Source organism: Sardina pilchardus, chromosome 19 (genome assembly GCF_963854185.1).
Source record: "Sardina pilchardus chromosome 19, fSarPil1.1, whole genome shotgun sequence".
Lineage (NCBI taxonomy): Eukaryota > Metazoa > Chordata > Actinopteri > Clupeiformes > Clupeidae > Sardina > Sardina pilchardus.
In genome coordinates, this window is record NC_085012.1 from 24,533,740 (window position 1) to 24,549,568 (window position 15,829).

The 15,829-nt window shown below is 40.3% G+C and overlaps 1 protein-coding gene across 1 annotated transcript; it reads left to right on the plus strand.

The window, feature by feature from the left end:
* Nucleotides 1-10,391: 10,391 nt before the first annotated feature.
* On the plus strand, nt 10,392-14,672 carry LOC134066384 (uncharacterized). Its single transcript, XM_062521710.1, has 2 exons — nt 10,392-10,741; nt 11,708-14,672. The coding sequence occupies exons 1-2, from the start codon at nt 10,577-10,579 to the stop codon at nt 13,433-13,435; spliced, it is 1,893 nt and encodes a 630-aa protein (XP_062377694.1). The 5' UTR covers nt 10,392-10,576; the 3' UTR covers nt 13,436-14,672.
* Nucleotides 14,673-15,829: the final 1,157 nt, after the last annotated feature.

Here is a 15,829-nt window from a genome sequence, read left to right on the forward strand (position 1 = left end):
ATGAGACGAATGTGCAGGCCGCGTTCGCATCTTCATGTCAGCATTATGAGTTTGGAGAGGAGATACCCTCGAGCAAATCCATTTCTTCGTTTATTCTTTTTTTTTTAGGAGGAAGTCTGAACCATCCGATTGCTTTCCCTGCAGTTTTTCATTCTCCCCCTTTTTAACACACGTGTGTCCATGGAAGTGCATACACAAAAGGAAATCAGACTCGCTTAATTGGTTCCTTTCTGACTTTGTGTGCCGCTTGAATCTTAACTCTCTTTTCTTAGCTTTTCATTCACGTGTTACATAAATGGCTTTTTTTTCCTTTCTTTTTTTTTGCGGTCATCATACGTCAGTAAGTTTCTGAGTATTTGTGCCGTTGTTTGACTTCCTGAATGCCGTGATGTCAGCTTCTCCATCTCCTCCTCGGTGGCGCCCCACCTCACCACCCCACCGCATGCCTCACCTCGGGTCCATTTGCTGGGCTGAATTGGTAGCCAAAGCCTGGTGTTTCAACATTGAGCATTAGCTTGACAAAAGAAAATCCCCCCATACACACACACACACACACACACACTCTCACAAACACACAAACACAGATCCCCCCCCTCCCCCCCCCCCCCATCAAAATATCCATCCATGGCTCCCTCGGCCCCTGCTCGGTAATGGACATGTTTACCGTTTGACCAGAGAAATGGACTGTCAGGTCTAAAGCACGCCTGCCTCGCAGGTTTCAGCACTGGGCCTTTATTGTCAGTTGGTGAATGCTTGGCTGGAACAGCATAATATCCCGAGAAGACTGTGCAGTCATGCTAACGCACATTGTTCCATTTACAGAGCCTGCTCTTTGCACTAGGATGCTTTTGACAGGTGTGCCGCTTGTGTAAGCTCAAATATTTATAATCACTGTGACTGTGACTACTGTTTGATGCACACAAAGCCATTTGAAGGTTGCTGTGTGCAGGTTTTTAGTGTGCAGTCAGTTATGTCTGTCGATGATGTGTATCTGTGCTCCTCTCTGCAGAAATACGCGGTTGAAAATGTGTGATTATAGCTCTCTCTATCTCTTTCACATTTTCTCTTCCTCTCTCTTTCTCTCTCTATCTTGCATTGGTGTGCACTGTCCTGGAAAGTATTATTCTTTGATTTTAATTCAATAACTACTAAAGAGGCCTTGCAGGTACTTTGTTCATTTACCATTTGTTCATTTAACAGACTTTCATTCCTCTTATGGGTTACTCAATGTTTTTGGCAAGACGGAATTACATAAAGCATTTACCCTTCAAAAATAAACAGCACCTTTGTTGGAGAGCCCTCTCTGAGCGTTGTACATACATTTTTAAAAGGTTGTTTGTGTTTTGTTTTGTTTTTTTTGTCTATAAGTGCATACAGTACTCCAGCTCGCTGAACTTTCAGTGGATTCCACCAGGGTCGAGTAAGGTCCAGAACCCCTTCGTTTGGATTTCGTCCCGCTCTCCCTTTCTCTCGGCACTCGGATCAACGGAGGCGTCCACTGATGAAATACACAGCATGACTGGGCACTGCGGCCCAGCAAACTGTCACCTTCATATCTTTACCCTGCCGCTCTCAATGCGAAAATGGGTTTTATTATTCATTACTATTATTCATATATATCTGCTATATTTTTTCCCATTCAAATCTCCATGCTTTGGAAAAGCCCTGGGCTAAGTATTTGTGATAGATCTCCATAGCCAGTGATAGGCAAGGCTTTTAGTGGTCTTTCATAGCAGAGCCACACAAAGGCAAGTGGAGCCATCATTCTGCAAACGTCACCATTGTTCTCTTAATTCACTCGGAAAGATCCGGGTCAACCCATAAAGCCAACTTCATAGGTTGGTGTCAGAACTTAGCTTAAGTCCACATTCAGAGAAAATGACAGACCGGGAATGGCTTTTGAAAAGTTTTTGGGACCAAGGAAGAAGAATATGTTGAATACATACCGGGTGAGGAATCATTTCAACAATCGCAGACTTGAATGATGTTTCTGGCCCTCCTGGAACTAATATAATTTTAAGCATCCAGTGGGCCAGCATCACAAGTGGCTGCCATAACCACATCTTCATTTAAAGTGTGTTAATCAGTGGAACACTGCAGGCTATGTTGTAGACCACCCACTGGAACAGTAATGGCATTTTGCCTTTATTTGATCAGGACTTGAGATTTTTCATTTTCATGAAAGTGAAGTTGTGAATATTTCAAGCTGTCAGGTACTTAATGACTGAAATACCAACAGCCAAGCTGAAGTTGGGAAAATGTGACAGCCTGCGCATAACATTAGATAAGAAACAACTGTCTTGCATGTAAGCATTCTGCGTGTGAGTACTATGCTGAATTTATCTACCTCTACACATCATGAATAAATTAAAAATGGCTGAAAAGTGACCCTGTGTATAACATTTTTTGTATTGTTTTTTTTTTCTTTTCATTACATTGCACTCGGCATAGAAAATAGCAGACATAAAAGGTTAAAGTCACAGAAGAATAAACTTCTCTTACCCACACAATTGCTAAAAGAAGATGCACTCTCCTCAACAGGCCTGTGTGTGTGTGTGTGTGTGTGTGTGTGTGTGTGTGTGTGTGTGTGTGTTAAGGGAGGGAGTGTGGGGCAGTTGTGCCTTACCCTACATGGGAAGCTACCCGGTGAAGGAGAATTAATCTGGTCCAAACAACCTTTTATTTTCTCCAGAGCGCCTTGTCAGCCTTGACTAAAAGCAATTTGTTTTTGGCCCACTTCTATCGGCCCGGGTACAACTCTGAAAGCAGTGTGGCATGTTGGTTAGGGTAGAGAGGAGGAAAAAAAACACTGTTTTAATCAGATTAGTCTTGGCTAAAATCCCAAACCAAGGCTGAAGTGCAGTGCTTGTGGTTTCTCAACGGCTTAGGCTAAGTCTGTACCATGGAAATAATCTACTTTTAAAACCCAGGAAACAAATCAACTATGCTAAGGACATAAGTCGCAGTCATTAGGGAGTGATTAGGATAAACATTTTTATACACTGTGCATGCTTTTGTGTGTGTGTGTGTGTGTGTGTGCATGCTGGTGCTCACGGTCCGGACGGGACATGAGGAAATGGACCTTAAGTGTTTGCGTCGTCCAGTCGAGAGGATTCAACACTATATGCTTCTCTCTTAGCATACACACACACACACACACACACACACACACACTCCAAAAAGGCCCCCGAAAAGTAAGATTGAGAGATAAACTGATGCAGGTGTATTTGGCAGGTTTCTACACAGCTTCCTGTTCTCTCTATTGCACTGCGCAGGTGCCTGCATGATACAGCTTCCTGGGCCCTTTTGATTCGAAATAGCGTGTAAAGTATAATCAAATCTAATTTCATGACTACCAGATCTATTTGCTAATTTAGGATAATGGGCAAGATCCAAAGTACAAATAGTGGTAGGCCAGGTCAATGCTCCCAAGTGCCACGATATAGTTCATGCACAAGACATTTTGCTCACTTTGCCCATCATTTAAATTCGGCCCCTTGGCTTTGGGCAACTCTTACAAAGTCCACCTTGTAGAGAGACAGAGTATTTTCTTCCCATTTACTTAAGACATTCTAGTTCCACAACTACAAGATCCACAGCTACAGTCACAATGAATGGTGATCAGTTTCATTCACTCTCAACACAAATTTGTTAGAAACAACACAAACTGTCTGGTCCCTATCTGGACACAGATATGTGTTAAAAAAAAAAAAAATTTAAAAAAAACACAAGTTGTGTCATTTTTCAACACATATTGTGTAACAAATGACAAAAGCAATGGGTTGAAAACAACACAAACCCTGTTGTCCCTATCTGAACACAGAGATGTGTTGTTTTCAACACATTCATTTTGAGAGTGTGCATACAGTTTCGCGCATATAAGCGTCTGGCATATGTGCAACTGTGGTCTGTGTCGTATGCACGCTGTGTGCACACCGTACAAGTGACACAAATTGCATCATCAATCAGCAAGCACTGACAGTGCATGAGTAGTTCAAACTATAGACACTTTTCACAATTTAGGAGACCGGTCATACCTTTGGAGTCATGAAATCAAGGTAGACTTTACAGAGAGAAATTATATATTATTTTTTGAGGGGATTTCAGAAGACACGTATTTTCCTTCTCAGTATTTTCACTGCAAACATTGACTCTGCAATTCCAAGCTATATGAATGTTTAAAATAAATGAAGTCTGAAACATATGGCTTGTGTAAGTATTATTCACAAATGATACATAAGTGTCAATTATTTGACCAAAATGGGAAGAGGTACATACCGGTATAACAGTCACTCTGTATAAAGGTGTAGCTCAACTGAATGCTACAAGACATTGTGTAGATGCTTGGAAGAAAAAGCCATTCCACATGCAAATCAGAATCAGGCAACTTAGTATTTCACTATTGTACATTAGATTTGATTGGATTGGATTTGTTTGAGATTTGAACTCAGGTCGCTGAATTGTTTCTCATTTGTTAAAGAGTGTTGTGGAAGTGTTGGGGTGGGAAATGTTACCACACCGACAAACAGTGATGGGTTTTAATTTGAGATTTTATTGTCTGGAATATTTCTATATTTCCATATTCCTTACCCTCAATAATGTCATATCCAGAATATAATTATATAATTAATTTAATTACTATTATTATTATTGTTATTATTAATAATAATGTTAATATTCTTATGTACAGACTTTAGCTGTTAGCAATAGATTAGACATTCCATTAAGCAGGAAGACACACATTAGATTCTTTTACTTCTGTAATGTAATGTCAAGGATGCACTTTAGCTTGGGCTTTTATTATGAAGCACACAGCAAACTGGCAGGAAGCATTGAAAAACACACTGGAGGTGGCAGCCTTTTTCCAACATGACACAGACATTGACATGACGTTACAGCAGCCATAGGCCTACATTAAAAGTTGAATACCTCATTTGAAAACTGTTAGTGTCTTACAAATATCCTTGCGAATGGTTTGTTTTAAAGTGCTCCCTAGTCGACACACTGCACACACTGCAAAGAAAAGGAAATGCTTGTCTCATCCTCTGTTTATTGTTATGGCAAGATTCTAGCTGAATTAACAATGACGTGGTAGGTAACATTAGCAGAATGTATATTTTTTTCCCCTCTGTAATTTATTTTAAAAATATGTCATACACATAAAGTGAAATATTTCAAGCATGTTTTGGTTTTAATATCGATTATTCTAATCTTGGTGGTATCAGTTTACAGTCATGGAAATCTAAAAATTCAGAATCTCAAAATATATGACTAAATGATTTATAATAAAGAAATGTCAACCTGCGAGAGCTCAGATTGAATTGCATTGATGCACCTGTACAGTGAAAAATGTATTGCATCCCTGCCAACAGCTAGAGCAGCCAGGCAGCTACAGTACTCTGGGGGCTTTAAAATCATGCACTGTAGCTGCCTGGCTCCTCTAGCTGTTGGCTGCACCAACTTGAGTACCGATTGTTTTTTTTGTTTTTTTTTCCCCCTTGTACCAACAATACTCAGTGACTTCGAGACCCATGTGAAAAATGCTTAGAGTTTTCCTTTAAGGCATCAGGTTGGATGTTTACATAACACACATACATAGGTCTACTGCACATCTATGTACCATCTACCGTTACACTTAAGGTCAACTCATCTATATCCAAACTGAGTTCGAGGCTGCACACTGCACAGATGGGGATTTTAGCTCAATTGCTTGCTAGCATGCTCATCTCCTGATCAGAGGTGCTATTGGTTAAGAGTTCGGGCGAGTACAGGGCGGAGCCACATGGTAAACACAATGCAGATTACACATGTATTAGTCATATTGACAATACTGTCTTCAACCTTTTCAAGCAATCTGATCTTCCCTGCAATGGGTGGATGCTGACCCAGCTGTATACGGTCAATTAAGGCAACACTTCAAGGCCTTTGCTTCAATACCCAGGAGTTAGGTTATCTCATGGCAGTTTTAGTGCCTGCCACCAGGTCTGGCTTTACCAAACCATATTACTAAACATATGCAAGGCTATTCTGTGGGAGCAAAGCCCAACCAGGCCCTCCCCTCCTGAGGTCCATGGGCCAACAGTTGGACTGTCTTTAAAGGCTCACCTATGGTCTTATGGCAGAGAGGGTTGTAGACTATACAGTTCAACTGTTGGCCCCCTCCTCAGGCCTGAGGCCACATTTGTAAAAGTTCAACTCAGTCTCTGGTTTTACAAAGACAGATACACTCTTGTATGCTGGAGCCAGAGAGGAATTGGAGTTCAACTGCTTCTGCTTTGGAGTTTCAAAAAAGACAAGGATTACAGCCCAGTTCTGGATTTGCAGGAATTTAGGGCAGTAAGGGCTGCAGAAAGGATTGTTAATGCTGCTCCTCTGATCGCCACCATCTTACTAGGACTCCTCACAATATGGCAGCAATGCAGAAGAATAGTCAGTGCATTACCATTTAATTCCTCCAGTCTTGTTTGGAGTCTCAGCAAATAATGCACTGACTGCACAAACAGTCATTTTTATAAACCTTTCTTTACATTTACAAAGATAAAAGCACTTTGTTTTGTCTGCAGAGGCCCTCTCGACAGTAGTAGAAGAATGGTAATGAATTGTGTGTCTGTCTTTTTGACCCTATAGTCATTGACTTAAAGTTGTGACTTATTTTTGCATAGTGAGATTGCCCGTAATGGATAGCTTTTGAGTGTTATTGATTGTGATCACTGGAGAAATAAGTTAACATTACTCACAGTTACAGCAGGTCTTACTGATTATATTCTACAGTGCTTGTCAATCATTGTACCTTCTGAATTAAAGGAACCGTATGTAGGATTTTGGCCAAAACGAGTAGGCTACTGCAATTACTTTCAAAATACTGTAGAGCGGTGAATCGCCTCCCCCTCCCCTCTGAGTCACGGTTGCCAGCTAGCTGCAGCAGGAACGTAGGCTGCTAGCTTTCAATGGCAAGTGCTGTTTTCCTCAGCATAAAAACAGAGAAACGAACTCTGATAATGCATTGCTAACGTTAGCAATGACTACTAGCTGCTTTTATTTCCCAAACAATTCCTTAGCCTACCTTTTCAATTCAATGACCCACCTCCTCCATATGGCCAACATAGGCCTACTTTGCACGAACTTGCATAATTTGTTCAACTGTCATGAATAGGCTATTTAAAATGTCCATTTACAGTAGCCTACAAGTAAGCCAAACTGATGAATCTTTACCTGTCCAGGAGCAAATTAACAACACTGACGTCTGTCTTCAAATTCTTCTCCGTTTTCAGCCGTCTCAATCTCCTAAATCCTTTTTATTTAGACGTATTTCGGATTCATAACAAGGTCTTTTAGGTTCCATAACGTTAGACATTTTTTATCCAACACGTTTGTAGCTGCAGCTGTCTATGGTGGTAACTAGCATAGCTGGCAACCCGGATGGCGAAATACTACTGACTTCGTGATTCGTAGATAAGTGTAGGGCGGCGCATCAAACCAAAACACAACATAACAACATCAACATCAGTTGAGGGCTGCAACTTCACTTTTAAATGAAAATATCTTGGCCGGACTACTGTTGTCAGTGATATAAGTATTTGAAATTAGCATGATTTCTAAATGTCTAGTGACATATCAGGGCCATTTTATGATTAATTGAAATACATTTCCTACATACGGTTCCTTTAACATGAAATGAATGCACGGGTATACCATGAAAAGTCATTTCAATAGGCCAGTAATTGTCAGTTGATCAGATGTACAGTAGGGCAACTATTTTACGACCCCATTCCAAAAAAAGTTGGGACAACAGAAAGTGATGATTGGAAAAAGATACATGTTTGAAAATTGAAAAGGAGAATTTGTATTATTGTATGAAAAGTATAAGATGTCTTTGAATTTAATGCCAGCAATTTGATGTCACCAATACGTAGAAGAACATAAAGCTGGAAAACTATTATTAGAACACTGTAATAATTGAACACTAATTTAACTAATTCTGGTTGATTGGTAACATGATTGGACTTTTAAAAGCATCCCAGAGAGGCAAACTGTCTCAGAAGTAAAGGTGAGGTATAGCACACCGTGAAAAAATGCAAGCAAAATAATATTTCAGAATAATGTTCTAGAAATTTGGGCATTTCTTCATGAGCCATTCTACAGAAATGTCAGATTATTAAATATAATTTATTTACATTTAAACTTAAAGACCACATCATCACTGACAATTGATGTATTTTTTGTTTTATTTATTTAAGCTGTACATGTCATTTGAGTTGTCACTGGTGTTTAAAAATAAAGTTGTCACAAAAAATAACAGTGACAGTTTCATGAAAAATTACATTTTACAAAATGGCTGCTATAGGAAATTTAAAAATATATATATATGTTGCTAGTCAGGTAAGACTCACTCACTGTGCTCTGGGCTCAAGCTCATTTAGCCTGGACTGAGGCATAAATGAAAACCTGTGGTCGAACCAATCAAAATTTGAAATTCTTTTTGGAAATCATGGCTCCATAGTAGAAGAGTTCAGGTGCCAAAATAGCCTGTCTGCAGTCCTGACCTGTCACATCTGAAGAATCATGAAACAAAAAAAAGGCAGACCTCATATTGTTGAGCAGCTGAAGTCCTATCATAAGACAACATCTCATTCTTACAACTCAAATGTTTTCAGACTGTTGTTAAAAGAAGTGATGCAACACTGTACATGTTTCTGCATGACATCAAATTTAAAATGAACATAGTTCCCCCCCCAAAAAAAAAACATAAAAATGTTAACAATTGATATATTGTCTTTACACTATTATCAATTCAATATGGTTTTACATGATTTGTAGATAATTGCATTTTTTTGTTTTATGTTTTAGTCTAGGCCTATAGCATCCCAACTTTTTGGAAATAGGTTGTTTAGGCTATGCTAAATTTGTGTTATATCAAAATAGAGAGATTGAGGCATTTTCAATTAGCTATAAATCCATTTGTAATTAATAGGGATCTGCCTTCTGTTTTTTCCCCATTCGTTCGCAATGCAAGCTTGTGATGCAGGCATGCAAACCCAGTATGATATATTTTAATAACAGATATCATTGTTTTATTTAATTATTTTACTTCAAGACCTTCAAAACATTAGGCTATAAATAGTATTAATCAGGGGCGCCTGCAGGAATTAATGCTATGGTACGCACACCAATCAACACCCCCCCCCCCCCCCCCCCCCCCCCCGAAAATATTTTGCTGATATTGTACAATATTTGTCCGTTTCTCGGTTTTAGATTTGTGCATTGGTCAGCAAAAAAGTAGGCTATAACATCCACATGCAATAACACAATTAGAAATTTGAAAGTGTTGAAAGTGATAGTAGCAGTGGTAGCCTATAAGCGGGATAATCAACTCCGCGCCGTGCGTTTATAGGAAAATAATGCACTTATCGAAGTGTATAGCGGCGTCGGGTCCTTATTACCACTTCGAACGTGCATTATTTTCCTATAAACGCGTCGTTGATTATCCCTTACACAATACTCATTTGGACAACGTTACACAGCTAAGTTACTGCTAAGTTACGTTTAGTTTTGTTCAAGCATTAACGTCTGATGTTAAACAGTGTTGTAATGCTAGTCTAACGTTCCGACAAGCACACAATTTGTCTACCTAGCTTGTTATTGCCCATCTGGAATCTCCTCTAGCTTTCCTGCCTCCATCTTCCATTCTTTCTCTTTTCGTTGTTTAAAAGAACTTGCGATATCCACGATGAGTATTTGAGTTAGTGATTTAGCGTCACATTGTGTTCTGATAACCATAATAGATAGCAGAGTAAAAGAAAACAATAAGTAGCCTACTTGCGCGCCTGCGTGCGTAATCTCTCCTGCTCAAATGAAATATGTGCGCGTGGATATACAGTAGCTCTGCTTTAAGTTAATTTTGATAACGTGTTGACAAACTTCATATAGAAAATTGTAAATAGCCTGATGGCATGGCATGCAGCTAATGGGATACTCTGCATAGTTGGGAAGTTATGGTAGGCCAATTTGATGTGAATACACACGCACAAGGGTAATTTTCTTTCCTTGATGAGTAGTCTCAAGGTACGCACAGTGCGTACGGCCGTACGCCTGCAGGCGCCACTGGTATTAATAGTAGGCTATTAAATTGCATCCGAACATGGAGTCTCTTAGTAAACTTTATTTGCAACTAGGCTACTTTCTGGCTATGGATTATGAGGTTGTTGGACTATAAAACGTTCACTGTCTCATCAAAGAAAAATACTTCAAGTTACAATCCATTGTATAGCGAGGATGACAACCATGACTGAAAGTAGCCTAAACTAACTAGGCTATTAGACAGGGCGTCTCCCGCTAGGAACCAAAGTGCGCGAGTCACAGGAATGGAGGAATTTAACCCTCGGACACACATATTTACTCACACGATACAGAAAAGACAGTAAACTGATTACTTGTAATCAATATAATGGTAATGTAATAAGATTACAGATGCGATCAATTTGTAATCAAGTCAAATGATAGACTCTAGAAACGTGGTGGTTTCATTTTAGTTTCGAACGATTCGTGCATATTGTTGGAAAAGACGTTCCATTTTGAGATGGAACAGAGAAATGTTTTCAATGCCTGGCAATATCGTCATCTTTTCACGTTTCAAAGCATGCGTGGCAAAAATGTAGTCGTAATGTGCAATTTGTGCATGCCAAAGGTTAATCTCTTATCGTCATCCAGATATTCGACATCAAATTTGAAGAAGCATTTGGAGGTGAGTTTTCTCTGCTAACTTTGCTGTTCTCTTTTGTTTCATCAAGCTAACGTGAACAGCTAGCTGCTCATCAACTGGGAAGTAGACTTTAAGTCTCCCGTAGATTTTACTCATTGTATGATTACATGTATTGTGCAAACATTACGACCCGATCAAGCTTTTCATGTAACATTATAATACCTTAACCATGTCCCGTTTGAGCAATGCTCTGGTTAACCGCAACATTGTGCTTAAAAACATTGGCCAACGTTACTTGTAACGCCAGCTTAGGACAGCGGTCTATGGTGTGCTGTGCTTATAAACCCGGCAGTATTACTCAGACCGCCGGTGTCCGAGTATATTGTATTCAACTGTATTCAAACTACGACAAAAGAGTGGTAGTTGGTTCAAACTCTTAAAATCTATTGTAGGGTTCCGCTGTAGCTTAATGTAATTAGAAACAACCTAGCACGCTGTTTGTTTCCTGCGTGAGGGTCTAGTTACGCCATTTCCGGGATTTGGATATATCAAAATAAAAGTTCGAATGAGTCCGGGAAGGAGTGATATGCTGAATTCAGCAGGTTTTCATAACGATTGAAATAATAATATCAGTAAGAATATTTTCCTATGAAGCATGTTATTGACACATCAGCTAAATCAGTGTATTCATATTGTTGGAAGTGAAGAAAATAGTGCTTGTTTAGCCCAGACTCCTACTTATTATACCAACAGTTGATATCATCAGTAGGCATTATACTAGTAATGATAATTGTAATAAAGGCAATGACATTAAGAACTGAATGAAGAGGTTATCTAATGTATCTGTTATAGAAATGTATTTTGTTATGTTGTTGACTAGACTAATGACAAAAATGTGATGTTTCTATCATTTTCCTTTCTCTAAGTATTATTGTGAGAAATAATGATGCATTTAACTTTTTTTACTGTAATACTAATCTACAACAATGTTTGCCTGTTGCATTTTAGAGAAAACATGGGGGCGTTTTTGAATTGTTCAAAGCAACGAAGCCTCGAAAACAAGATAAGTCAGAACCTGGGCCCAGCACCTTTGACCAAATAATGAACTGGGAACCTCCTGTGACGCAAGTCAAAGTTGAAACTCCAGAACAGCTCCAGTTTGAGCAAGAAGTGACAAATGATGAATCACAGGCAGTGGTGGATTCGCTCATCTTCAATTTCATGATGGAAAGCCTGCAGCCTCCTTCCCTGCTGGAGCAGCCTGCCTTTAAGAAACTCATTGAAGGAGTAAGTGGTGGCATGATGGTGATGACGAAAGAGACACTGGTGGACAGGCTTCAGAGGGAACAGATACAAATGAGAGAAGAGCTGAAAGCAAAGCTGGATGACGTGCCGTCTGTGTGTACAACCGTGGATCTCTGGACAGCTCGCGGGAAGAGTTACCTCACTATGATGTGTCACTGGGTAGACCCAACTGACCTACAAAGGAAGTCAATGGCTCTTGCTTGCACCAGGATCCGAGGCCCACTTACATACGACACAGTTGCTGCAAAGATTCACGAGGTGCATGTCGCATACAGTCTTGAAGACAAAGTCCAGGCATTGGTAACTGACAGTGGCAGCAATTTTGTACACGCTTTCAATGAGTTTCTGGGCGGTGAGAACCAGGAGGATGAAGGTGAGCAGTGTGAATTTTTTTCCTTAAATGCTCTCCTCTCCACACCACCTCAAGAGGGTGCTGTCCTCTTTTTGCCTCCTCATCAGCAGTGCATTGCCCATGTGCTCAGTTTAGTTGCCACTGAAGACCTGGTGGAAGCGCTGCAGCAGCACACGACTTGTAGCGTGTACACCAGCGCAATGGCTAAATGTGCAGCTCTGTGGAGTAAAGTGCATCAGCCTTCAGAGGACAAAAAGCCAGTCAAAGTCACTTCGTGGACCACTCGCTGGAACTTTGAGTATGAGGCCGTTGAGGATCTGGTGTCTCTCAATGATGTCCAACTTGTTGAACTCTGTGAACGGAAGAATGTGGCCAAGCTGCTTTTGAATGAAATTTGCTTCTTGAAGGAATACGTAGAGGTATTGAAACCTTTGGCAATGTCACTCAATATCTTCCAAGGGGAAGACAGATGTTTCTTTGGGTTGGCTCTTCCTACACTGCTCACCCTGAAGCACAGGCTGATGGAGAAGAAAACCAAGACATGCATTTTCCCAGACATAATTGACGCTCTCCTCGCAGGAATAGACAGAAGGTTTGCACCAATCTTCTCCAATCAGAATGCCAAATTAGCGTCAGCGACCATGCCACAGTTCCGCCTATGGTGGCTGTCCCCAGCAGAAAGAGGCGACTTACAAACAGCATTGATGGGGGAAGCCGCTCACATTGACCCAGATGCGGAAGATGCGGAAGACGAGTCAGACAGCGATGACGTAAAGCTGGAGGACGAGTTCTTCAACTTTGGACCAGGGGACTCAAGCAACCAACGTGGCCCAAAATTGGAGGTTCAACGCTACCTTGAGTCGACAACAAAGACGCTGCAATGCCTCCAGGACTACCCGAGTGTCACCAAGCTCTTCCTCAAGTTCAACACCATCCTGACATCTAGTGCCCCCATAGATCGTCTCTTCAGTCATGGAGGTGGTGTCTCTACCCCACAACAGAGTGGCCTAAGTGACGAGCATCTTGAACAACTGCTTCTCTTGCGCTACAACGGCTTGCCTATTTGTACAACAGTATAATGGCTCTTTCACTCTGTCTGGTTGCCTGTTTGAGTTGTACTGTTTGCTTTTCAATGCATTCAATTTACATACTGTGAATAGGGTGATTGTTTTGTCCTGTAAGTCCTATATTTTAGCCCTCATATTTATTTTGCCATATTTAGCCTTTTGCCTTCATGTATCTTAAAGGCGGAGTCAGTGATTCCAGTCCGATACTCATTTTGTCAAATTCAGTTACTTATTTTCCTCACAGTCCATAAGCTGTCCAAGCTATTCTGTATGTGTACTAAAAAACCCTCTTGTGTTCAGGCCCAGTTCTGGCTCTGTAAATAAGGAAACAACCATAGTTGCTCAGACTGAGCTATCCAAGATTGCAGACAAAATTATGTTGCTACAGGAGTACAGAAGGGAAGGGGTCATTTGATTGTCAGTTGAGGTCAAATATCAGCAACCTTTTGTTAGAATTGCAGACTGTGCCTTGAAGCGATTTCACTAGGCATGCACAAAATCACTGTATTTCAACTCTATGATTAGTCAGAGTAGCCACTTTGATCCAAGTGCTAAAGGTATGCTTCAATGCAAGATTATTTCCAATTTATCTTATCCAGCCCAAATAACACAAATTAATGTGGATAAGCCTACAAATACTAACACAAACATATATATTGTTGATTTGATACACACTACAGACACTTTTTTTTAATTGAATGGTCATAAAATTGTAGAAACTCATGCATAGAATTTAACACAATTGTTGTTTATATGCTAAATCCTTTGTCTCTATGATGCATATTATCTAGATCCAGATTTTTATTTTTATATATAGATAGAAACTAATTCTGTTCTTTGCAGTTGGCACGGTTGGGATGTGCTCCATGCGCCTTCATTTGTTAGTTGACTTACTCTGGGAAAGTGTGTGTATGTAGCATATTCATTCTACTACCGTTCTTCATATTATAAGTGAATTTGCAAATTAATTTTATTAGTATTCAGTGTTCTCACTTTTAATTTGCTTCTGAGTACCTTCTGAGTATGTAATCCAATCATCATGCCCATTCAGTGTTTCACTCTTAATCGTCGTTCCTGGTCCTGGATATGTTCTCAATACTTGTCATTGATTAGATGCCTCCATTGATTATGCCATTGTGATCCTTATTTAAGCCTTAATGTAAAACAAAAGCTTTTTGAGAAAAACAATCCATGTAATAGTGGAAAGTACATCGGTTTGAAATTACATCCCTGTAATAAATGTCCCACAAATGCATTTTTTGAGGTTCTCTGTGTTTGTGAGTTTGTGTTTCAAAAGATGTGGTTGAACTGACGGATTTATGATTGCATACTTTACGCTAATGCACACAAATGCACACCTTCAACCTGAAATTTCCACATGACATGAACAGACAATGTCCCCCCAGTTAAGTGCACTGCACCACAGGTTGTTTTCTTTCTGAGGGTTGTGTGATATGCCTGCAGGAATCCCTTGGACACTTCAGTTGGGATGCTTAGCAATACTACAGCACCATTGTACTCCATGAGTACTCATGAAAGTGTGTTTATATCTGTGCACTCGCTTTTAGACAGACTAGCTTGCCATTTTGGTAGACAACTGCAACAAAAATACAGTTGGACAAACAAGAAAAGTAAAAAAATATTAGTGTGCACATTTTCTGAGCTGTTTCTGCTTATCTTACTGAGTGACAGGTTTTGCATGTGTGTGTTTTTCTTTTGAGTCTTTTGTGCATGTAAATCTCTTAATTAATTTATTAATTAAATGATTGATTAATTAATGATTACTCTGCACATATGCCCAGAATCTCTGTAAAACTGTGTGCTTGCATGTATGTTTGTGGGGCCATTATAATTTGTTTGGGCCTCTGCTTGCTGCCTTTGCTTCTCTCTTTTTCTCTCTCTCTCTCCCCCTGTGTGTGTTTGTGTGTGTGCGCCTTGTTGCCTTTGCCTCTTTCTCTCTGTATTTCTGTGTATGTGAGTGTGTGTCGGCAGCTAAGGGATTGCAGAGGGGACTAAGGCCTGTGGGACAACTCATAGCTTTGTGAATTATTAATCAAAGCCTCAGAGTAGTCTTTGCAGAAGTCCATCCTCTCTCTCTCTCTCTCTCTCTCTCTCTCTCTCTCTCTCTCTCTCTCTCTCTCTCTCTCTCTCTCTCTCTCTCTCCCTTTCCCTTAAAGCAGAGGGCATGCATGCCTCCTTTCATCCTCTCACGTCTGGCCTGTGCCATGTCATCACATGTTTGCAGTGATTTTGGGTGCGTCTGTGTATGTTGGGCATGCTGGGTGACTGCTACGCTTGATCCCACTGCGGCGTGCAAGATTGCTTCGCACCGTTCCCGAGGTTTGTAAGTTTGCTTCGCACACCTTAATTGGATTCTGATACCGCCCATTTCAGTATCGCCGCGCC

Coding starts and splice junctions, on each gene's coding strand:
- LOC134066384 (XM_062521710.1), top strand. CDS start 10,577: ATGGAACAGAGAAATGTTTTCAATGCCTGGCAATATCGTCATCTTTTC. Junction 10,742..11,707: donor ATTTGAAGAAGCATTTGGAG/GTGAGTTTTCTC, acceptor GTTGCATTTTAG/AGAAAACATGGGGGCGTTTT.